Source organism: Dreissena polymorpha, chromosome 5, assembly GCF_020536995.1.
Source record: "Dreissena polymorpha isolate Duluth1 chromosome 5, UMN_Dpol_1.0, whole genome shotgun sequence".
Taxonomy (NCBI): domain Eukaryota; kingdom Metazoa; phylum Mollusca; class Bivalvia; order Myida; family Dreissenidae; genus Dreissena; species Dreissena polymorpha.
In genome coordinates, this window is record NC_068359.1 from 23,513,272 (window position 1) to 23,540,340 (window position 27,069).

The 27,069-nt window shown below is 34.5% G+C and overlaps 1 protein-coding gene across 2 annotated transcripts; it reads right to left on the minus strand.

Moving 5' to 3' along the window:
• Positions 1-3,763: 3,763 nt before the first annotated feature.
• LOC127831012 (sex peptide receptor-related protein 2-like) lies at positions 3,764-7,605 on the minus strand. 2 transcript variants are annotated; one of them, XM_052355987.1, is made up of 2 exons: positions 7,475-7,605; positions 3,764-6,577 (listed from the first exon to the last, which is right to left on the minus strand). In XM_052355987.1, exon 2 carries the CDS (start codon positions 6,552-6,554, stop codon positions 4,863-4,865), a length of 1,692 nt encoding a protein of 563 aa, XP_052211947.1. In that variant the 5' UTR covers positions 6,555-6,577; positions 7,475-7,605; the 3' UTR covers positions 3,764-4,862. The 2 variants fall into 2 exon arrangements, with proteins under 2 accessions (XP_052211947.1, XP_052211946.1); XM_052355986.1 differs by having other exon boundaries at positions 7,422-7,603.
• Between the last annotated feature and the right edge of the window lie 19,464 nt (positions 7,606-27,069).

A 27,069-nucleotide genomic window follows, 5' to 3' on the forward strand; every position in this document is an offset into this window, starting at 1 on the left:
CAAAATCAACGAAAATTTCGTACAATATTTCGTAAAATAAGGTTAAACAATTAAACATCAGTGTTCCTATGGCAATTGCCGAAATTTCAACGCCAGATGTGTTCTGGTAAAATAGATGTTTGTAGATACAAAATGCTCGTATTTATTATTGTTTTGCATATTTAATTCCATTTTAATTTCCCGCAACGATATCTATTCATACGACACATGAATACTAACATGGTACCATTTTAAGTGTTCGTGTATCGTATCAATAGATACATTCGCGGGAAATTAACATGGAATTAATTGTGCCAGAAATAAATAAAAACGAGCATGTTGTATCTACAAAAATCTATGTTATCATACCACATCTAGCATTAAAATTGTGGCTATTGCTATAAGGAACACTGATTGTTTAGGTGTTAACTGTATTGTACGAAAAACTTTTACAAAATTTTCGTTGATTTTGAGCGTTATATAGGCTTTAAGTAATACTATTTTATTTGATACGTTTTAATAACTTATACTTAATACCTGATCTGATAGAGTGAATTGAAGAACTTCTTTAACCCATTTATGCCTAGTGGACTATCCCATCCTTATAAATTGGATCAATTTATTTCCAAAATTAGGGATGTCTAGTATTTTTATTTCTATATTTATGACATTTCTTACAGACATTCCTTTAAGCAAACAGCGCAGACCCTGATGAGACGCCGCATCATGTGGCGTCTCTTCTGGGTCTACGCTGTTTGCCAATGCCTTTTTTTCTAGACGCTAGGCATAAATGGGTTAATGTACGTTGAATTTACTTTTACACACACGCTTAAACAAGGTATCAACTTTTGCAGTCACGAAACTTCATGAAATACGTGAAATACAAGAAGCTCTTGGAACAAAACCTCGCTAAGACTGTGAAAAAAAACAAGATTGAAATGAAACAATGTTCAACAGAAAAACAGAATTGCAACTTATGGCGAGATTGCGTATCATAAGTTTGCATTTAAGGTGGCTAGAGAGAAATGATGGGGTTGTCAGTCGCTGGTTTTCACCATTTACCGCATAACTTTTAATGATTTTTGTTTAATGCAAGGAATATCAATGATTTAGAAACGTTGATCCACTTCAAACAGTCAAAATAACAGTGAAAAATCTCGATAATTTTTTACTGTTTCCGTGTTGTTGACAACTTGAAGTTCAAGGTTATTATAGATCGTTCAAACTGACTTGACTATATGACACTAATGTCTTTGTTTTCACATATCGTGACATCGGAAACACTTAGATAGATAGTATCGGACCGTTCGTTATCAGTGTTAAGATTTATGAGAAAGTCAAGACCGTCAAATAAACTTTAAATACAAACACATGATATGTATATATCAGGGGTAATTGTGTTTTTTCAAAAATTATGTACTAGTATTTGAATTCAGTCTTGACCAGAGTGAAACATATTTTGCGAGTTGATAAGACATCGATTCTTTGTGAAAACCAACACATTTTCTTTTTATTGAATGATTATGCCCTTTAGTAACGTTATAAATGGCCGTTACATGAACATTTGGCCAGAATCATAACGTAAGGACGTCAAAAATATGAACGTTCAATCAGAATATTTTATGTTTGCAAATGTATACATAATAACGAGAGCGCAAATTGTTTTATTCTAAGAATTATGTCGCGCCATACTATATAGGTGTAACCCAATAAAGAGGTGAATCACCACCAAATTTATTCAAATCCAAATTGGCCAAAACTTACTTATCCCGCCTTAAACATGTTTTCCTTTTCGTTTATTGGTAATAATCCTCTTTCAGCTAAAATCACTCTATTATAACAGTGTGAATTCATGTGAGCGATTTGGAGCCATCATAGCCCGCTTATTGAGATGCGTGGTCAAGCGTACCCATGACAACTGCATAACAGATTATGAAAACATAAACAGGTTATGCCTCTTGTTCAAAAAAAGTAGAGCCCGCTATCAGGCTCCATTGGCAATATAGTATTATCTCCCGCCAAAGGTTGAGGAACATATTATTGGTGTGGTCCGTCCGTCTTTCAAACAAATATTTGTGACGGCGGATATCAAACCAACGAAGTTGCTTGTCAACATATATTTTTTTAAGTTTTACCAACGCATCTATCAACAATCAAATGTGTGAAAGAGATTGGAATATAACTTACTTGCTAGCATAGAGAATTGAATGGGCAATATACGCAAACAATACTTGATCAAATTATGGAACCATGTTCTTGGTGCTGATATGCTTGAAATAAGCTGCATTGATTTTAGCGGTCTTTCACGCATTCGACAAAGATTTAATTGAACAGTTAATGTATTAACTTGGCTTGTCTTGACTTGAATTTAAACGATATCACATGACAACAAACGGTGTTTTGGAAGTTGATACTCGGATGTTTTACTAATTGGACTATCATATGTTTTGGCAACACGACCATCAGATAATGTCGCTTGTGGGGATAGAATCCGGATCCAGAGTCCGGACCTTAGTTGATGAATTACCATGAAATACATAGTTCGTTTTTGAGAATTAGAAAGAGAATTCATGCGACATCAAAACGCGCATTATTGCAATCAAGGTCAAAGGGTTTTCGAGAATTGCGTTTCAAATCTTTATCTGTTGCCAAAGGATGCGACGTGCTTCACAGCCAAGTGTGCCTGTTATCTTTATCCGCATCGTTAAGAGATACGGTGATTGCAAATTTCCGCGAGGCATTACAAATATCAGCTCGCCCCTTTTATGTTGAAGTGTTAATAAGCAAACATGGGACATGCCGAGGTTAAGGATTCTTTGTTTACTGGTATATAATTGGCGAGAGCACATAACCCTTGAACATTGCGAGAAGGTTGAATGACCGCTGTGATAAAACTGAAATAATGTTGAAAATGACAAAAACACTACAACTCACAGACAAACTTAATTATAACGCCCATGGTGTGTATACAGATTGTGTTTCATCGTAAAACAAACTGACGGACCCATGTAGCGACGTCATATAGGCCCATAGTTACCAACCAGTTCTTAAGAGCTGACTTAAAATAGAGACAAGTATTAAACTCAATAAAAAATACCTCAATGTTTGCATATAAACACGCTAAAACGGTGCTTATATCATTAACATATTGTTCTCAACAACAATAATAATACGATTAAAAGTGTTCACCGTCATGCTAAACTTGATTTTCTAGGAGTTGAAGTATTTTAAAGTAGTAATCATAATGTTTATTTTAAGTTTTGAGTCTTATGATTGGTTGGCGAAAATGTCCCATAATCAGGCTGTCTCCAAGTGGCACTTGATGTACCAACTCAATGACCTCGTTCGATCCTCACGACAATGCAGACTGAAATAACATGATGTTAGTATTGAACTGTTATAAGTCACGATTATTAGTTACTCTTTCCACGCGACGCAGTTTGTTGTACGAGCATTGCTCTGTTAAACGAAATAGTCACACAAGGTCAGAGTTTAAACAAGAAATAAAACATCTGTATTAAGAGTATCGTGTTTTTATGTTTTCTTTTCGCAAAAAATAACGATAAATATCATTTACTCTTATGACAGATCATCCATATAAAAAATAAAAGTTCAAATGAATTTTTTTTCCGTAAATTTTGATAAATAATTTTTATTTAACTGTTACATAAAACGCAACGTTAGTCAAACAAGAGAAAGACACGTATCAAATTACAAGTACATTTAAAATAATCGAAATTGTAGCTGTAAGATACATCAAACTTAGAAATGACCAGAATATTAGTACATTGAAAAAAGTATATTTACATGGAAAATGTAATCATAAGTACATGCATGAACAAAGATTAAAAACATATATTGACAGTTACACATGTCTATTGTTCAATTTTAGTAGCGATTGTGTTCAATTGCGCATCACCACTTAACATGCAGTTATTAACAATGAAACCAAATGTACTTAAATTAACAAACTGTTTTATACCACAGAATTCAAACTATACATATTATTTTGTGTCACCAAAAGCACAAGGAAAATGGGCTTTAAAACAAGTACGTAAAGCGTCGTCTGAGATTAGCTTGTGCAGTCCTCACAGGCTTATCAGGGACGACACTTTCCGCATCAACTGGATTGCTAATAAGTGACTTCCTTTAAACGAAAACTACAAAACAAGCGGAAAGTGTCGGCCCCGATATGCCTTTGCAGAATGCACATGCCAAACAGTGAGACATAAAACCAATGTTCTAGACAAGACATACAAGGGCACAACACATACACAAATGAACAAAACTGGGTTCAGCGCCTTGGATCGGTCGATGCACAGCATTGGGGTTTACATCGTTGTCAATGAGCCCCAAAACATAAGACAGATGTTCCAGCAAATCATTATTCCTACAAGTACTAACTATAGTATATTTATTGATTAATGCAGAATTGGCCCAAAACACGATTTTACTGCAATGAAATATAAATGTTATATACAGGCTATAACCATCAACGTTTAGTCAATATCCAAATTCGATATATCCCGTCTTCATTTCCCTTCCGCGGCCTGTATTGTACTCATCGCCGTAAAGGGAAAATTATTGTACCACGTGGCTCGGCTATTATCACGTGGTTGGTAATAACGGCAGGGATTTAATCAAGCTATGCTGGTTCCAGTCATATCTCGGCGCGGAAGTTGTCCACGGACGTCGCATATTACATCTTTGTACAAATACACTGCAGACGTATCCCGGTATTATTGAGAGTGAACACTAAAAGACGCAAGTATCCTTTCCTCGATACTGATTTTACCTGACTTCTATATTGACTGATAATAGTTTGGTAGAAATAATACATATAATATCAATGTGGGCTAATAAATCTCCCGAAGAGCTTCCATTCATTCAACGCTGTTATTGCGCGGTTTAAAGCTATAAGTCCTCATTTCAACATTAACCGAACTGCGACGGGAGGAGCTGCTGCTGCTTTTCGATTGTTTCCTTTCGAGCTGGCCACCATTCGTCTGAGGCAGGCAAGAATTCCTTCGAGTCAGCCGATCATGGCTATTGGGTATCCAAATATCCGAAGGGACCGTCCGGATACTGGTCGAGATGCTCATTCTTCTGGATCTTGATTGCACGTGATTGAAGCCGAACTTGGCCAGTATTTCAAACATGGGATCTATGAGCATCTCCCGTAGTCCTTGGCGAAACTTTCTGTTCATTACGAGATACGTCCAGAAGTTAGCGTGGAAGCTAAGAACGACGCACACTTCATACGCACACGCTACAATTCTGTTGGTCTTAAATGGCATCTGAGTGTTGCCGTGATGCTTGATGAGGAACGTGGACAGGAAAACAGTGTACGGAACCTCCGGTATGAGGAATACGACGAGGACGACAAAGACAATAGCCGATATGCGTCTGCTTTCCTTGGAACGACGATCGATGTTCTCCGGATTTGATACCATGTGCGATTTGCTGAGCTTCCTCGTGGTTGACTGCATGGTTCTGATCATCGACCAGCAAAAAATGATCAAGAAAACGCACGGCAGAAAGTGCATGAGAAAGAGCGTTAACCAAAGGTATATGCAGCCTTTACCGCAAGTTTCCACCTTTACATCCCAGACGCAGTTATTCATATCGTCCGTTTTGGAATCGAAGGCGTGGAAGAGATGGAGAAACGGGGACAGTAATGCTACGGATATAATTGCAATCGTTGTGCGACTCATTGAGAAAAAGGTGTTCACTCGAAACGGGAACCTGACCGAGACGAATCGTTGCATCCCCAGGATGACCGTTAACCAGATGGAAATAGTGTGGAATGCCCTTGAAATGAAATACTTGACGACCATAAACGTTTCGCAGCTGGCTTTGGTAAAAGTCAGGCTCCCAGATGCGTAAGATCCATATGCGGGGAAAATCACCGGAAGGGTAACAAGTCCTGTCAGGGAGTCACTGATTGCTATGGCTACTAATATGATATTGGTTGCAGTGCGCATCTTTTTACGCAGCAAGACCGTCACCACAAGGATATTTGCAAGGGATGTAACGATAACAAGTATTGGCCATACGTACAGGTATACGAGTCTTTCAAAATGGTACACGTTAAAAGCGTATGTTGAATTGGTCAAGTTGGCAACTTCATTTTCTACATCTTTGAAATAATCTTCGTCAAAATAGTCTTTATAATCAGGATAATCATGCTCGCTGTCAATAGTGTATACATCTCCATATGTCGGTAAAGAAATACTATATGTTGTGTTCTCTGACGGCTCAAATGCACCACTAACATATGTACTGTCCTCAAATGTAGCACTAACATATGTACTGTCCTCAAATGTAGCACTAACATATGTATTGTCCTCAAATGTAGCACTAACATATGTACTGTTCTCAAATGTAGCACTTACATATGTACTGTTCTCAAATGCAGCACTAACATATGTACTGTTCTCAAATGAAGCACTAATATATGTATTTTCCTCTTTAATTTCCCCCGCGTTTTGCGCCATATATGTGGAGCTTATCTTTCCATGCAAATATGTTTCGTTCCAGTTTGCAGGATCTGATGCTTCTGTATTCGTAAACATGGTCACGATTGGCAAATCTTGCTCTGAAAGTCATACAAAAATCTTTTTGGTTTATTTTAGTAACTTCAATATGTCAAGCAGAGCATGACTTTAAAGGGATCTTTTCACGCTTTGGTAAATTGACAAAATTGAAAAAAGTTGTTTCAGATTCGTAAGTTTTCGTTTTAGTTATGATTTTTGTGAGGAAACAGTAATACTGAACATTAACCATGCTCTAATATAGCCATTATATGCATCTTTTGACGATTTTAAAACCTAAAAATTATAAAGCGTTGCAACGCGAAACGATTGAATAATTTGGAGAGTTCTGCTTTTGTCGTTAAATTTTGTGAAACTACGAAGATTGCTTATATAAGGTATAAAATACGTCAATAATGTGTACACGGCGGAATAGCTCAGTAGGCTAAAGCGTTTTTACTTCAGGACTCTGGCAGGACTCTAGGGGTCACTGGTTCGAAACCTGCTCCGGGCAATGTTCTTTTCCTTTTTTAATTTTTTTTCTTGATTTTTTACTGGAGCTTTTATGATCCAATGTTTACATTTATCAATATAAAGCATTTAATGAATAAGTTAAAAAAATGCCAAAATCTGTGAAAAGGCCCCTTTAAAATGTTGAAATCATAATTATGCTTTAACATTATATAAATAGAAATATATATATATATATATATATATATATATATATATATATATATATATATATATATATATATATATATATATATATATATATATATATATATATATATATATATATATATATATATATATATATATTATAATATTTTTATAAACGTATTTGAATAAGCATCCAAGGAAAACATTGAATACAAGTCTTCATCTGAATATAATTTAAAACGACCATACCTTACACTGTGCTTAATCACATGCTTCCTCCATTGTAATAATTAAATGTTCACCTTGTTCTGTTGCAAGTCATTATATGGCGCCAAATCCGAAAGTATGGTTGTACTAAGGCATTCAACACCATCAATCACCAATTACTCATGGTCACAGTGAACATCTCTCCCGCCTATCCGTGAGGAAACGATAACGGAACGCACCGGAACTCGATCCTTAAAGCATTACACTCAGACCAATAAAATAAACAGTTTCTTACAGGTTAAACATTGCATCTGTGAGCTTTTTCGAGCATATGTAACAACGGCCCATTGTTTTTATTAATCTTCAAATAATGCACATAAATATGTTGTGACATTTTTACAACAAAGATTACGAAGATGGGATGGAATTGAATTATAATATAATGTCATCTTTTTTAAACAAAAAAATACGTCACATCAAACACATCAAATGGAGTAATTAATTTGCATTTGAGCTGTAATAACTCAAAAGTTTATGCGTATTCTCATTACGTGCATCTACCAAATGTTCGTTTTACCATCGTTGTTGTATAAATAATAATGCACAGTATAGTAATTAACTTGTATCCTATCATTTCAATATATTGTACACCGGTGTATGTGTGCACATATATTATTTGGCCGTAGTATTAAAGAAAGACTTTATATTTGCCGGACAATAAACAATAAAACAGCGGTTGTGATTAATAGGAAAGTAACCACAAAGGTGGTATCCCGATTGTGACTTGTCAGTATGATGACAAGTTGGTAACTAGTCGAACAAACAATAATTAAACTTCAAATTAATTATATAACAATTAGATGTTTTTTATGAGAACTGCATGCTACGGTAACCCGTACAAAATCGGATACTCCTGCTTTAATTGTTTACCTTACATTTTCGCAACAAATCAGGTATTACCGTTCTGGAATGACTTATAATTATTTGATATTTACATGCTTTGAATTGCAATCGTAACACGCATGTTACCAACACTACACATATCGAGTTGTATCATTTGTACGTGTCAGAAAGCACAAAGTACACGAGGAACTGGACAAAGAGCATCTAAGAGCAGTACCACTGATCTCTGTCCTGCAAATGTGATCATGTTGTCCTCACGTTTGCACATGACTGTGTAATGATTCAAAAAAGCATTTAACTTTGGCAATGGTACGCCATGGTCGTTAACTGATCTAATCATGTTCCACGATAAGCGTGAATTGCCAAATCTCAATTGACTAATGAATGGAAAAATTGGACAGTCACTACGGCTGTTTTGAACCCATTTGATGTTCGCGCTTCAACGTAATTGACGATGTTCTTTCGCTTTGCGTTAGGAGGTTGATCCAGTATATATAAATATATTTGTATGAGACATTCCATAGTATTTAAAGCACACACACAGGCCGCACGATGAGTAGTGACGAGTTTATTAAGTGGCCTCAATACCAAAGTGCGATGAGTCAACTTAGTAGAGTGTTCAAGTTACACGAATAGAACATACAAAGTCTACATTGCGTGTTGACATGTGCCACATTAAGTGCAAAATAGATTTATAAGTATTGTGGGGATTCCAATTATGTTTTTAATGAACAAGCTTATAACTTATTGGTACACGATTTGGAACACGATACTCTGGATTTGATCAGATGCTCTTTTTAAATATATAGTAAGATCAATATAAGGTTTGACCTCTCTTTAATCTTGCCAGTATCCACGCGGCATTAATGTTGTATTAACAAAGTTGATTCAACTATAGAGTGCTCTCCCTTTTCAAAGCTACTATGCCGATGGATAAAGAGTGTGGCCCTCGTTCTGAGATCAAAGTACTGAAGTACTGGTGTGACGATGCCTTTGAAGAGGATGGATATAAAAGCATCACTTTAAGTTGATCTACATCATCACAATTGTGTATGTGGGTACGAAAACAAAATTTGGTGCGACAATTTTGGGAACGAAAAAATTATGCCAAAAAAAAAATTTTGTTACGAAAATAAATTAGAATACGAAAAAAGAATTGGGTACGAAAAAAAAAATGTGTACGAGAAATATTTGGGTACGAAAAAAAATGGGAACGAAAAAATATTGGGTAAGAAACAAATTCGGTACGGAAAAAAAATTGGGGGTACAGGGACGTAGTACCCCTGGGGAACTTGACCCACAATCGCACATTCTTGGCCCTTTCCGTCAAACATCGGATAAGAACCTCGAAGGCAATAGTATGAATACACATTTATGGCGTACCATTTGTGTCGAAAGGCAACACGACCTAGTAGGTAAAAAGAGAAATGTACTTTGACGTACAATATGTACGTCGAAGTACATTTTTTTTTACTCCGACGTACAAAATTGTAATTCGACGTTCAGTCTTTACTGAACCTTGAGTGTATTTATCGAACATTATTATTATTATTTATACCAAATTATGCGACTATCGACCGCTAACTCATAGATATTGTGCGTATTTATTGACCTGGCGTGGCGGAATTAACCTCTTACTTATGCAAATAATGGTTAACACAAAATACAACCAAACCAGGGAGGTTATTATACATTTTTAATCCCGTAATCGTTTGGTAACTGTTTGGTTACCATTGGGAATTTCCTACACAGTAATGCGCTGGACCGTGATATTCCGCCCCGCATGGTCAATAAATACTCACAATATGCTTGATAATTTTATTTTTAACAAGACTATTGCCAAGCAATATATGTCCCTTACCGGCTCCACCATTGTCAGAAATTCCACCATTGTCAGAAGTTTTTGTTGCCATAGCAACCAGAATTTTTGACGTAGGAACAAATGTAATGACGTGCATAATGTCCATATTGCCATCTATCCATGATTCAAGTTTCATGAAAATATATGAAGAACTTTTAAAGTTATCGCAGGATCCAGAAAAGTGTGACAGAGAGACAGACAGACTCACAGACGCACAGAGCGAAAACCATAAGTCCCCTCCGGTGAAACCGGTAGGGGACAAAAAGGTAACCTTGAATCTTCTTCAAATAGGTATATTATCTATTTCAATGCATTAAATACTCAAATCTTTTTTGCAAAATGTTTTTTTTTTCAATTTTGATATTTTTTATTTATTTTGTCCTCAATTAAGAAAAAAGATTTTAAACATTTATTATGAATAAATCTGAAGGAAAAGCGGCTCTTGAGACAAGTGTTTTGATCGACTGTTAAGAAAATTTGTACGACGAAGTACAAATTGTACTTCGACGTACAAATTTATACTTCGAAGTGTATTTCACTTTGAACGTCGAAGTACAATTTTTGTACTATATATGTGAACAAAGTGGTAGCCTGTCAGGAATGTTTGAATTAATGAAGAAAATCGTGTATTGATGTAAGTTTATTGAAGAAATGTACAGAAAATATGTTAAATAAGCAATAGCGATATTTTTTTTCAGCCACATAATTGTTGATAGTTTGATATCACAAAATGAAAGTGAAAGTAGAACTGTCAAAAATGACAACCTGTCAATGTGTTGTTTTTGCTGGCACGAGAGGGCGATTACACTCAATGTGTTCACATTTTTTACCATAGGCTTTGCCAATGACCTTTATAGTATGGGTGGCTTTGTTATTAATTATTGCTATCATGTAACTGCATGATTGTGTATATGTTTACAATACACAAAGCATAAATAATGATATAAATATACTGATTGAGCTTATAATAATCTGATAACTATAGCCAGATCAATTAAGTACATAAAATACAATTTTTTGTCCTGATTTCATGAAGACTTGAGATATTTATGCACATAGATATGGGTTGATCGACAAATGAAAAGTATTTTTGATCTGTGTTCGGTGCAGGCTCTTTTCCATGACTGTGAAAGTTAAATTTTCGTGTGAAAAGGATGTCAATTTTTTTCTGAAGAATTTCATTCAACCATTGAATAAAATGAACTGTTCTGCATATAATTTGCCATTTTGATAGGTGTTTGTTAGGTGATCAACAAGAGATGACCAGGGTGCCAGAGAAAAGGGATAAACATTTGAGATCTGATCAGGGCTTCATATAAAAGTGGTTAAATGGTATACATTTTATATCTGGCCAGTGCTCAAGAGAAAATGTGTACATTTCAGAAAATTTTACCATTTAAAAGATGTTTAAATACCGCTTGACTAAGGCTCTTAATTCATCTAGCATGAACTCTTGTACTATATTTTTGTAACACTAAAAAATAAAATTTAATGTACAAATTTAATCATCTTATGTGCACAGATACTACTTAACATATATTTGACTGTATTGGATGTAGAAACTAGCTAAAATATCCACTAGAAAAAAAGATCAGGGGGTGAAATATTCATTGCCTGAAGCTCTGACGCTGGAGCTATGTTTATATATCTTTAAACACACTGATTAAAAAAGTAAAACAATACAATGATACAACAGAGGGAAAATCATCCCCTCTAAACAACATGATACATACTTATGTATAATATTTTAGGATCTGGATCTGGATTGGTACACAGCAGGACCTTTAGGTATGCGCGCTGCGGGAGAGAGATGGGAGTGACTTACATTTTGGATTTAATTTAATCACTGAAATTCATCACTGAAGTTACAGTATGATCTCATTTGATATAGATGTACATGATTGTATCAAGCAACATAATTAAATAATTATCAGTATAAAGTACTGTCATGATTTCAGTATCATTTAAATGATTTTAGTCAAGTTAATCATTCATATACATTAATTTTGTAAATATTATCAATATAAGTATACTAGATGCAAAAATATTTCAAATAATACAGTTTGATATAATGTATAAAATGTAATTACACATCCAAGCAGTCCATCAAACCATTGCAACAGAGCCACCTGGTGTGCCAACGCACCAGCAGACAAGTCAAATGCCTTCTGACTTAGTGCATTTTACTATTGATAACATCTACATTAGTTACAGATACATGTTTTCATTTGTATGTGTTTGAAAAAATGTACAATCTTTAATGACATCATTTGACCATGCATGTCCTAGATTTCAAAATCAAGGCCCTGGTCTGACACATTGGTAACATTAACGGTAAACTGTTACCAGTCTTCTGAAATTAATTTTTATTGAACTATGTAATGAAATCTAAATTGGGCACTGATTTTTCTTGTTTTAAAACAGTCATAGATCAGTTGTGGCCTCTCGGTAATGACCCATTTTTGCTTACTTGTCACAACCTTAAAACTTTCCACACTTCTATAATAGCAAATCTGGATTTAGGTGATCTTCAATGGTACATTTACACTTTAGCTCTGTCACAAGAGTGCTAGTAAAGTCAAGTCACATATTTCAATCTAGACCATTTCAAACTCAAAGTGTCAAAGACAAATGAAAGATGCGTTCATTAATTATTGTCCCATTGTTTACTACTGCTGTGAGTTTTTATATAATACAACTGATGACCATCATGTGAGAGAAAATTCACATTATCTTAGGATATAAGGTTAAGCAGCCTTTTAGATAACAAAGTTGGCAAGTGTTCAATGTTGCTTCTGGGGATCAAACCCGCAGCACAACCTCCTGCAATCAAAGACGACACTCTACCACTAGGCTTTTAGGAAGATTCTGAAATTTTTCGATCCCTCGTCGGAGCAAACAAACAAAAAATTCAGTCAAATATTACCGACTCGGTATTATTGAGTCAGTTCATGAGAGATAATGGAAGATGCAACATCTCTCACGCCCCCTAGCATCGCCTTGAGCAGTATTCAATTCTCAACAAGAAAGTGCTGGAGTCATTGATCCCGAGGGACCAGAAAAAAACACTTGATTAATGTTCGAAATAAAATCATTTGATTAAATAAATGACAATACTATTATTTTAGCCAGGTCACAGGGAAAGGGCAGTCTAATCAGTATCCAATTAAACTATTTGTTACTGTCAGAAAACCGCTTTTAAGCAAACAGCTTTTAAGCGACTGCAGGCTGATCTGGATCCAAACTGGCCACAATCGCCTCAATGTCTCTTTTACTGTGACACAGTTCATTTGACTTTAAAATGATATCAAATACTAAAATAGAAAAAAGAAATAATACAAACCAGTAATTTGAGTAAAGACTTTGTAATCAAAGTTTTCAGGACAGCTTGGTGATCTGCAAATCCCATGTGATATGTTGATATCGAGTATCATAGTCATTCAATAAGTCGCAAAATGCTCGAATACAATTTACAAAGCAAAATGTGACTTAAATTGATTACTTAAAATACCAGTTTTGCATTGTCAAGCTGTCAAGATCCGGAAAGTCCTGCATTCACATCGAAAATATTATAGATCCTTCGAATTCAATCCATTGTTGACATTAGCGGAGATTTAGTTAATAAATAACGCATATATCTTAAATGACAGTTTCTAAATAGCCAAACAAGCCGATGTATGCATTAAGAAAGTTTTGACATGAGTGTAAACATTCTCTCATGGGCGCGGCCATTGTTATATGTTGAGGCACGAACGACAACTCGGCTGGAGAATGTTATCAATGCTAATCAGCGAGATATGCCGATTAGAAAAATCGAGTTATTCAAATCGGACTGGCTCGGTTTTTTTACATAGCTCGCCATTGTGAAGAATTTTTTCATGGTATGATAACTTAGACGAGCTGCTGAAGCAGCATCGTCAAAAACGGGGCCTATTGCATGTGCGATCAGTGTTGTCCCAGATTTGCTTGTGCAGTCAACAAAGGCTAATCAGGGACGACAAATTTGCCTCACCTGGATTTTCGCAAAGAAGAGATATTCTTTAAACGAAAAAAACAAACCCATAACAGCCAACAGTGTCACCCTTGTTAACACTGCACATGTTAATCTATGACGACACTCTACGCACAAGCAATAAGCCCCGGTTTCCGAAAGGGAGGCTCATGTGAAACTTTGGCAAATTAATACCATCGAGTCTTTCTCTGATTCTTGAATATATCATCGACAGCTAAAATTGAAATATGGGCAGGTCAAAATTCGTTCAGGTGACTTCGTAGACCTGGCCCCGTGTTCACAAAAGATTTTGCAATCTAAAATCGTTTTAACTGACATCGATTTTCGTTTTTGCCTATCAACTACAATGGAAATCCATTTTCAATGACAAGCAAAATCGATTTTCGATTGCAAACAAATGTTTTGCGAACTCGGGGCCTGATCTCTGTATAGTATTCGTACATTTGTGTATTATTAGTTGTTTACCGAAGTTGTGTGCAGATCTGGAATAAAGCACCCGTATAGTCCTTTAATCAGCTCACATGAACACAAAGTGCTCATGTGGAGCTTTAAGGATGCCGTGATGTCCGTCGTTCGTCAGTGCGTGCGTGAGTTGCTGGACTGCTTTGACCTTTTCTTACGACCTCTCATTCTTAACCCATTGACGGCCATTAAGGAAATTTCACTGGATATTTCCGTTGGTTACACTCTTACGAGGTTGTTCACATCACCCGATGCATTGCGTATGTAGGTCACAAGAGCTAAATGTATTTAACAAAAAGTAAATGTAAAAGTTGAAATATCTTCCCTCTCAAACCGAAGTGGTGAGGGCTTAAATATTTGGTGTGTAAAATTGTCTGGTTGTCTAGTTGTTCAAGTCATGAAACTATGATCAAAACTGCCCACACCCAAGTTGATAAAATGATTAATTTAGACATGTATAGTGAAATGACAAACATTTTCTTCTAAGAGATACCACAACCAAGAGGTTTAACGATTAGTATATGACATCGTATCGCGGTCTGTTATCAAGTTTGATCACATCATGCTCATTCGGGCTAATCAGGCCCGAACTCGAGCTTTTCTTTATATAAATTATATCGACACAGTTCAACTGAACAAAAAATATCGTCATCATTAAGTAGCGTATGCAGAATTAGGGTTATTCAAGTATTACATTATAATTAATAGTTATAGGATATATTTATATTGCAGCATTTACCTTTAAACAGGTACTAAGTTTGTTAAGTTTGTTGAAAATTTTGTAGGATCGCGAAAACATGTGCCACTAAAAATAAAATTGTAATGGTAGACTGCTATATCCATCTTCCAAACAAGTTTGATATTTGCTGAAATAACAACTGTTTATTCCTAATTGATGTTAAAACTCATGACGATTAACGACAGTGCGTTTAAGTTCGGATATCGAATTGTGGCACAGATACAGCGTTTTTCCATGTTGTAGTCAGCCTCGGTTTGTAATAAAGTCAAACCAAATTTCTGGACAAAAAGATGCCCTTTTTGGCTATTTGCATTATATTGGTATTTTGAACCAAAACATGCCAAATAATTACTAACCGGAAGAAAACACCCCACCTAACATACATGTCATTCAAATGCGTGCATCAATTTATAGAGGCTATAAATCATCAATCTCTTGCACGACGGTTACATTACATTCACCTCTGTGTTGGGCTCAGAACGGACTATTGTTATGAAAGCGTCTCATTTATGTCATGATCCAAGCGTTCATCATTGAGGTTACAGAATACTAAACAATCTCTTGCACGACGGTTAAATTGCATTCACTGCATTAAAGAAAACCATATCATACCATGATATCTTATATCAGTCTTAATTAATTATTATAAAATTGATATGTTTTTTTTTTTATGTTAAGAAACCAACATACATACACACGTCGAAGCAATTCCTAACGTCACTCAAAAAAAATATGTTCAATTGTTTACATTTGTGAAGTGCGTGGAATGATTCCATCTGCGTAAATGGGCAATAAATTAGTTCCAAAGAGTTGCATTAAAACTCGCAAGTTTTTGCACGATTTATCGTACATTTAAAAGTCATATTTCTTAATTTAATGCGTGCGATCTTAAATATCCAATCAAATAAACGTTGAATGCGTTTGTTCGGTTTTATCTATTTTATAGACAAAATGGAGGGCTGAGCCTTTCGCAGAATTGTATGTTAGAGCAAGGAACGACAACTCTGCGTGGAGATTGATAAATCATCTGAGCAGTTTTCACAAACAGCTAATGTTTCAAGTGCACCATATACATGTACGTTCAATAGAAATAGACGACTAAGATATCTATCCGTATGTTTATTATCCTTTTTAAATAAAATACATATTTAAATAACAGTTTGGTAACATATTGTACAATTTTGCAAACAAATAAGACCAATGTCTATCATATATGTATGGAATAAACAATAACATATTTAAAAATACAACTGACTTCTTATATATGAATAGCCCGGATAATTAAATATCCGGACGTGACTATTCAATTTAATGAAATTTAATCTATTTATAAAATCTCCTATAAAACTACAAGGCCCAAAAGTTTTTTTTGTCATGGGACAATGGACATATTATGATGGTTTTGTACCTATTCTGTTCAAATCATAAACACGGAGTCGAAAATACATCCTTTATGTTTTTTGCTTTCCTTCAAGGCTTTTCCGAATCTAATTAACCCTCTTTGCGTAATCACGTTATCGTCGTTGCGTATGTATACTTATACAAAATATATACCAATGACTATAAGAACAAATATACCATTCGCACGAATTTGAGTTAATAAATGAGTTTATGTCGCAACAATAAACATATTTAGGGAATGTAGTTTGATAGTATCTAATTAAGTATTATATACAATAAATGGATGTACTTGATATATGCTTTGCTTTAACTTGAATGTAAAGAAATAATATGATAATAGATGCTAGCGAATATACGGGCAAAATGTTATTTGATAACCATGTATAGTAATGAAAATTTGGACATAATAAAGTCACATTAGTGTGTCCAAAACATTATAACTATTTAAATAAAAAGTTGTGCATTACACATTTAAATCTTATTTTTTGTTTGATGAAGCGTTATACATATGTCAAGCTTTACGATCTAATATTGTATTGTATTGATTGTGTGATCTTTAAGCCTATTGAATTCAAAGATAGTTCGGTGGCTGCGACGTAGTGGATATGGTGTTCGTTTAACAACTGGGAGCCCGAGGTCTAGGAATTGAAACCTTAAAGTGATCGGTTCAGTAGAAGCGTTGTTTAGATCACTTTTAAGACACCAAATATTCGTCATATCCAAGAAACATTTCATCTTGCCTGAAATCAACTAAAGCAGTTGATTTTCGCATACACTGGTTAAACATAAAAAAGAAATGTGTCAAATCCATTTTAATGTACAGGGTTATCAACCTATAATATTGTGGAACTGAAGGACAGTATACTTGTTTTGCAATTGAAATGTGTCTTAAATACAGGTATCTCAAAAGGTTTCTTTTTTTTCGCAAACTTGTGTAGCCTTGTTTATATTCTGACATCACCGCATACACTTAGTTTGTAGATGTATTGTAAATATTTGAATGCAATCAAACATCATGTTATTATATCCATATTTTGTAATTAATACACTATAACAAACACCGCAACAAGCATAGATAATCAGTTATCATATGGGCTTATTTATATGTCGGTTATTGTCTTTTTAGGCTAGCAGAACCATGCAAATGGTATTAGTATACCCCGATATATACTATTCAGTATATGTATACAAACTTGGCGATGTATGAAGATACAAAACACATCATTTATTTACACTAAAAGGAATAGCAACACAATGAGTAATACTAAAACACTGTCATCAATTTACACGAATTTTTACGGACATGTACTAACAAAGTGATATAATCTTTTGAAAAACAGTGGAATCAATGTATTATGTATTATAAACCTTTCAGTGCATGTATGAAAACACAAGTATAATACAGCATAATATGTAGTTTGTTCAAAACAATAACTTATAGGTAAAATTGAATTATTTTTTACAAATCAAACGATGCTGCTTTTGTACTAGCGTATAATACGACACAAAACAACCAATTTATTTATTACACAATAAACAGGAAATCTCATTAGTGAAATAATTAAACGAGCAAGTTGCTACTGTACACTGTCTTACTAAAATGATCACAACACAGTGGTCTAGGTACTAAGTTCTTTTACATACTTGTGGTAAGTTTGGATTAATAGTGTAACATTTATTTGCAGGCACTGGTCGACATACAGACTTAATTTGCATGGGAGAAATCGTTTTTCTTCAACATGTTAATTGTACTTAAATTGCTAAATTGACAACCCATTGATAATGTCTGCACATCTGCTCTGTATTATGCCATCGCTGATTTTTGTTTACAGACAGACGGATATAGATTCTTTACAGTTCTACTTATGGAAACCAAAACTTTCAGTTGCTAAAAAGAATGGCTTATGCGATGCCCAGTGCTTTTTAGAACAGTTTCTAAAATTGGATGAAGCGACACAAATCTTAAAATTTGATAAATTATGCAGAAGTTAAATCGCAATATTGATACTTTTTGTGAATAAACATTTTTGATTGATTAAAACAAAAACTTACTAGAATATTGTTCGTGAATAACTGTACTTAATTTTTTTAATTGAAGACACATTTACTGTATATGATATTAAATTAGAAGGCATAGCTTTGTCTGTGAGAAAATCCTGCAAAACCATTGTTGAAAAAATAAATGTAACTGGGAAAACTGCGTATAGTTTAGTAAAACACCAACAACTGGTGTTTGTAACTATAACCTTTTGAAAGCATATGGATTTTTAACGGAGTAGACTAGAAAAGTTTAAAACCGCTTGTCAAACATGCACCTAAGTTTTATTTTAACGTGCTGGAATTTGTAATCAAATTTTGAAACCGTATAGAAAAAGACCAATGACATAACTTTACTTTTGCATGGGTAATCGCAGCTCAAATTAACAAACGTCTTGTAGTGGCAACGTCTCTCTCATCACTAAACAATTGTCGCAATTTGAATCTGCAGTAGGCGGAAGAAGGTCGTATAAATTGTTACATGACCAATCTTCACATACATTTATGCGACCGGACTCGCAATGCGCATGAACCCTTCATGACGGTTCGCCTGGCCGTGTTGTGATCTACCAACTGACCTGGCCGTCCTTGACACCCAAATATTGTAAGAAGGACTCCCTCTTGAAAACAATAATTAGCTTTTTGCGGAACGCTTCTCCGTCGAACAAATCTCTGTTGTTTTAGCCATCCTATAGGTGATGTTAAGTAAACATTTAGTAAACAGCTTTTAGTTTAAACCCATTTGTTTTTATATCGATTGCATCGAAAGCCTAAGGCTCATTTAAACGCTCTCGAGTCCGTTTCCTGGGCCCAGAACCAGCACTTGATGCCTTTGGGGGAGATTTAAAGAAAGCTACGCAAGTGGGGATCGAACCCGTGGCATCCCGATCGCTAAGCGGACACCATTACGCCACGGCTACGTCATAACAGCTTTTGCAATACAGGGTGAGGACTAACAATGACATTGTTAGGTTACATGTTGTTTGTGCAACGATGAAGATAACAATCAACGCGTTACCTAACCTGTTCTTTATGGTAGGGAATACCACTTGTTTCTCATTATTGATCATCAAAACGTTTCTTGAATGCATAATGTTCAATTAACTGATTTACATTCTGCCATTACAACTGTTATGAACATAACATTATAGTCTCCAAGGTGTTGTATGAAGACACATACACCCTTTTTATTGAAATACAAGCCACAGATAAAAAGGAGAACAGAAAACTTTAGAAAATGGTTTCTAAAATATAAAAGAAATTTCAGCTGTACCAGCAGGAGAGAAACCATATTACTGCAATCAATAAAAATGACCGATAGTGGACATAATTTTTAATAAATGTCAACTGAAGATAAACACAGTAATTTTATGTTTCAATGATTCAGCTTTATCGCCTTAATCCAAAGTAAAAACGTAGCAATTTTAACCCCGAATTTAACTAGTGGACTATCCATGTTGCAAGATTATGAAACTATTACTTTAAAACCCGCTGATGTGGCTTGGAGATTCAACAAAATCTAAGGGCTTCCAACCAGAACCGCCAAGGATCCAAACAAACTAATCGCTTATATACAAGCGATACATCATTAATAAAGACAAAGCTGTATAAATGATTTTGTCATAAATAAAAATAATAAATTTATATTTTAAAATCTAAGGTCAAAATATGAGAACAAAATCATTTACAGTATCATGCTTCTGAAACAAGCGTTTTTTACTTATGATTTTGTGTCAATCGTCCATAAATAAGATGTGTTTGCAAGTGTTTCCTCTTCAATGTTTCACTCACGAAGTTTTGATTTTGAGATGTAATGTTAACAGATTATATTTTAAGTAATTCCTTTATACAATCAATCCTATATTAATATGACTGCAAACATGATCAACCCGAATATCCACTTCAAATAGCACATGCTAAACAAGGATGGCTAGTAATACAACCGGTTAAACCCCGAATGCTCTGCATTGTCCGTTAAAAGGGATTGGGTTGTGCGTATCGTCCTTTATTTTATATGAAATTCGATACCTGCCTGAAAGTTAAGACTTCCAAAGGAAACATATCATTATCTCCACATATTGTCTCTCGAGTTGCATTGTCCTATATTCATGTTTTGTAGTTTCATCGTTTTAGTGATAAAAACCACTAGCCAAATATAGAACATTTTATTTAGATTGAGAACGATCAAATATGATGGGGAATATTTTATATTGTTTTATAATACATATTGGAAAAGTCGTTAATGTCTTGTAATCACATTCACATGTAAACAATATTATCAGTATGTACCTGTTATTCATTTACAACACATTTTCCTAATCACATAGTTTGTGATTAATTTATCATCATATGGACTATTAGGAAAGATAACCATTAAATGAATATTATTGAACATTTAAGTCGATTCAATTTGATTAAATTTAAAATATCTGATTTACATTGGTTAGACTTTTCATTTTTGTCATTTAGGCTGCCAAAAAGTTATGAAACATTACTTGTAAAAACGAATGTTAGGGTTAGGGTTAGGGTTAGTATTAAACGGCATGAACAAACACACACACCTTAGCTTTTGTGTGTTATAAAATATTAGCAATATAAGGGGCAACGTGACCGTCTTGCTTTCTTAGTCCATTAGTTCCTTACCTTCAATTCAAGTAGGGCTGCTATAGGTTATCATCAAATGTATGTGAACCTTATACTGGATAAATCAGTAAGCTATGTAAGTCTGTTCAGGTTTTTTTTTCATCAATCATCGTGATACGTTTAAAACACGTGGGTACACGACTGATAATCCACACAAAAACACAACGAAACCAAAAAATATGTATACAGTTTTATTGATTGATGTAATGATTATAATTAATTAAAAGTAATAATAATAAATACGTAGTCAATATATATCCATATGATTAATGAGGAGCACATTTGTTATTGTATACACTAATTAACTGATGAATACATGCAATAGATTTTTTGATGTATATCGTATATAATTTATGTTTGAAATTACGTGGGAAATAGTGAACAAGACTTAAAATAAACAACCCTAGTCCGAACAAATGAAAACAAGAAACGTATTCTGTGCGATATTAATTTGTAAGATATTGGGGATTTTCGGTATAACTTTTGAGATTAAATAACCAATACATGTACACAGATAAGCAAAGGATATAAACAAGGTCGATGCTTTTAATATTGTCACTGAACAACATTATTGTAAGGCGCTACATTGATGAATCGCTCAGAAAACTTAAACAAACATATTTAGTTTTCGATATCTTATAGTGTAAGTGTATTATATTCTTGTAATAAGTATAGACATTGATTCTATCGTTTACAAGTCAAAATGTTGTAAAAATATTTTATTTCATAGATGACATTTTAAGATAAGCGTTATATCTCTAGCTTTAACAATGTATCGATCTGTAGTACATTGCAGTTCTGGAAGAAAAAATGTTTGTATAATAAACCAAATTTGATCAAATAAACAAAAGCACACAAATACATCCTTTGCATCATTATATATAAATATTATCACAAACCAATTAATTGTCTTTTTTTTAACCAAGTATTTTGCTATAATTGTTAAACTTAACTTCCGAATTCTTTAAAATAGTTATGTTTCCCTCAACAACCCAACAATACGTTTCAGTATATACGTAAACAATAAAGCATATATATTTTTATCCATTTACAGTTTTCACTCATTATTAAATAGATTATCAATTGAATTGCTGCCATTGGTAAGCTTGGACTCAGTATTATCCACGCTGTTCGTTTGTGAAATTGTGTACGCCTCTTTGCCAACGATTTTACCGTCCATCACGCGCATGCGAGTCACTGACCTTGATACCAAACTTGATTGCGATTTTGTTCTGCTGTTGGGGGTGCCTGAAGACACCGACAATCTGTTTTTGTCGCCCATGACACGTCGAATCGGATACAGGACTGTTCGTTTTAGTCCTGAGCAAAATCGCCTGTTCAGAAATGTTTAGATTTAGAAGTTGGCATGGAAGGAGACGACCAGAGCTATCTCGTACGCCGCATGAATTTCACGGTTTTTTTCCATATCAAAAGCGGTATCCGTGTGTTTATTAATTACGGATATCATCAGAAATACTCCGTAAGGAATTTCCGGTAACAGACGATTAAGATTGAAATGACGATTTTCGTTACTCGTATGTTTTCTGAATCTCGTCGAGCAGCTTGTTCTCGGCTTGTTCTCGGCTTGTTCTCGGCTGCCACCGACACATATGGTCTTTCAAAGTTCAATAATGAACAGAATGGTAAAGAGAACAAGAAGTGCGATAGAAATAAAGTGACGAATGAAGAAAACGGCCCACAGGTACACACAATCTGTCCTACAATCGTCTATTTCCCATAGGCAAAGGCCAACTTTAGCCTTTTCATCGAAGAGGTGGTAAATATGGAGCAACGGTGATAGAATGAAGATGCAAACACACGCTATGAGAACTGATCTACTTGTGAAGATTTTTTCAGCAAACAACGGGTATGCAACAGAAACGAAACGTTGAATACCAAGAATATTGAACACGTGTGAAATAATTTGGAAAAGAAGAACTTCAGGTCTTAAAAATACGGGGACATACATGGTATGACAAATTTAGCCTATTCCTCCGTTTTGTGTTTGTGTTTTTATTGTAAACAGGTTATATGTTACTCGGACATTATAGCCTAACGCAATTCTTATCGACATAAAAAATAATATCTAAACGTAACCTAAAGCAATATAAGTTGCTGAAAAACATCGACTTCAGTTGTTTTTACAAATCCCCAATACAATACCGAATTTTACCTTTTCTAAATATTCCACCAGTTAACCAGACATTCAACTCGATATTCTACGGTGTAACACGTCTCTATTTAAATTATTTGGCTAAGTTCGCTCCATCCTGTATGATTATTCCTACAAAACACTGGAACGCGCTAACACTTGCCACTGTGTTTGAATGTGCTACATGTGGCTGCAAAGGATCTGCACATATATTAGGTAACGGTCTTGGTTTGCAAACACCTGCACAGGTGAATCGACTGCCGGTTTACCTAGTTTCAGCTGCACGGGAAAACTGTTAACTTATTTATGCCTAGCGTCTAGAAAAAAAGGCCTTGGCAAACAGCGTAGACCAAGATGAGACGCCGCATTATGCGGCGTCTCATCAGGGTCTGCTATGTTTGCTGAAAGGAATTTCTGTAAGAAATATTCTAAATATAGAAATAAATATACTAGAAATCCCTAATTTTGGAAATAAATTGATCCAATTTAGAAGGATGGGAGTGTCCATTATGCATAAATGGGTTAACTGTAAATTGCTTTGTGGAAAGATGGGTAATCGCAGTTACAAATTAACAAACGTCTTGCAGTAATTACTTCCCTCAAATCGCATTACTTTTTTTCCAACCGGCGTTAGGCGAAAATAAATTGTTAAATCATTTATATTCACATAAGTTTTTTTGACCGTACTCGCTATAACGATGAACCTTACATGGCTGTGTCGTGATTTACCAACTGACCTATCCGTCCTTGACACCCGGATCTTGTAGGAAGAGCTCTCGTTCGGCAAAAACAAATTAGCGACGTGCCATCCTATATGTCTTTTAATTAAACACTTTTGCATCTTTGGTCGAAGACTCACACTCAATACATTAGGTTACATGTTCTAAATGGAAGTGATTCGCATGTGTCCCCTATTATTGATCATCAATAAATTAAGTTTCGTGTTGTTTACATTCGCAATTACATTTGTTATGAACATAACACTATAGACTCCGAGTTGTTGTATGAAATAAAAAACAAAAAACACACACTTTTTAAAATTGCAATAAAAGACACGGATAAAAGAAGAGAACATTAATCTTTAGAAAATTTTTGCTGAAATATAAAAGAAACTTATATACGCATGCAGGAGAGAATACATTTTTAGTAATCAATAAACATTACCGTTATGAGACAAACATTTGAATATAGTCAATAGATGAAAAACAAATGTATATATGTTTCGATAATTCAGCTCGATCGTCTTGATCTTTAATAAAAATAACACCATTTGAGCGTCGTTATGGGAAAGCTGTGCTTCATACATCTGCGTATAGTGTCGTCATAAATAAGGCTGTACAGACAGAGGTTAGTCAGGAAGACACTTTTCGCTTTTATGGAGTTTTCCTTTGTAAGGAAGTCCCTTCTGAGCGAACATCCTGTATAGGCGGAAGGTGTCGTACCATATAAGTCTTTGCGGACTGCACAGGCTAATCTGGGTCGACCTTTTACGCAGATATGTTTACCACAGGCTAATCTGGGACAACATTTTACGCAGATAAGTTTACCACAGGCTAATATGGGACAAAATTTTACGCAGATAAGTTTACCACAGGCTAATCTGGGACAACATTTTACGCAGATAAGTTTAGCGCAGATTTCCCAGAACGAGGCTAATTTAAACTTTGAATGAAACCAGTGGGCTGTCAATATTGCGAGCAAGATGCTAATACTGATACAAAAGATCCCGTTCATGTGGTTTGGAGATTCGATACAAACTAAGGGCTTCTTGTCGGGAATTCATCAACATACGAACAAGCTCATTGCTTATTTTACCCTCGGTATCTCTGTAAAAAGTGACAAAGCAGTATAACTGATTCTGACATGTGAAAACCAAAAAATGAATTTTAAATCTGATAGTAAATCACCAACGGGAGTATATTTCTAAAGCTAGCGACTTTGTGTGCACGATTTAGTATGTTTTAAGGTAAATAGCTCATGCATAAGATGTGTTTGTACAGTATTCCTCTTCATTTTTAATTCAGGAAGTTTCAAGTTATAATGTACATAAAATAGTTTATTTTGTTCTTTTTTTAATTATTCTTCCATTTATATAACTTAAAAAAGATCATCTCGAGATATTGCAATTGATCACACAGGCTGTATTAGATTAGGCTAATCGGTGTGTACATCAATGCATCGTGATCCAAACTTCACTCTGTCATGTATAAGTTTTTGTTGTTTACTGTATATACAATTGGTAACCTGTCTCGAGTATGAGATGCCGAAATATACCGAAGGAAAAAAGCATTTTTCTTCACGTAATGTTTATCGAGTTTCATTTCCCCTATATTCATGCTTTGTTTTAAAAGTGTTTAAATGATTACCACATGCAGCCAGACATATATCTTATTTAATTGGAACGCGTTCAAATACGATGTGAAACATTTACTTTTTCTACGCATTGGCAAGGTCGTTAGGCTTTCCTTCATAGGGACACGTTTGTTACATAAAAAAGCGAGTATGCACGATTTTTATGTGTGTTAAATTGTAATATATTGATAAAAATATGTTACATTAACACAAAATAGGCAAGACAAATTATACATTGAAGACGAATTTCATTAAATGCAGCAAAGACAAATTAGCGCAACGAGCCGATTGTGACGAAGATATTTCGTTAATATTTTTCTACAATAACCGAAGCATTCGTCTTTTTATTAGGATCGGAGTAAGTGTTCGTGTGTCGTATGAATAGATATCGTGTCAGGAAATTAAAATGATCCGTAAAACTAAATTTAGATTCACATCTTACATGCATGTTATACATGCTGGCGAATTCGACTGTACAGACAATTTCGATTTCAGAATTTAATATCTGGCTTATTTCGCATTTTTCGACACATGTGCTTCTTAACTTTTATTTTAATTTATATTGAAATATATGTTTAATAAGTTTTTAACAAATTTTATATAAATTTATAAATATTTGACAAAATCGTGAATACTCGCTTTAAGTAACCAATTCAGTGTCATTAACGTCCCTCTCATCCATTTAAAAGTATAAACAAACTGACATGTTTTAAGATTAATTTGAAAATCAAAGTTTTTATCAGATGGACTAATAATTATAATAGATAGATAACCAAGTCTTAAATGAAGTATTGAGAAATAAATTCGTTTCAATAATTATCGAAATAAAAACACATTTTTATTGGTGTGGCTATTCGTTTTTGTTATTGAGGCTGCTTAATAGTTGTGAAACATAACTTTTCTAAAACGAGTGTGGGAGAAGGTATTAACAGATATACATAATTATATTTTTAAGTAATATAATGTGAGCAATATAAGAACCCATTCTTCTATAATGCACAGCCACACCTATCTGAAGATAGAACTGGTACTAGTGATAAGTTTGTGTACATCTATATAGAAAAACGTACTTTTTTCCGTACTTTAATTATGTTAATTTATGACCATGATCTGGATGAAATACATGTT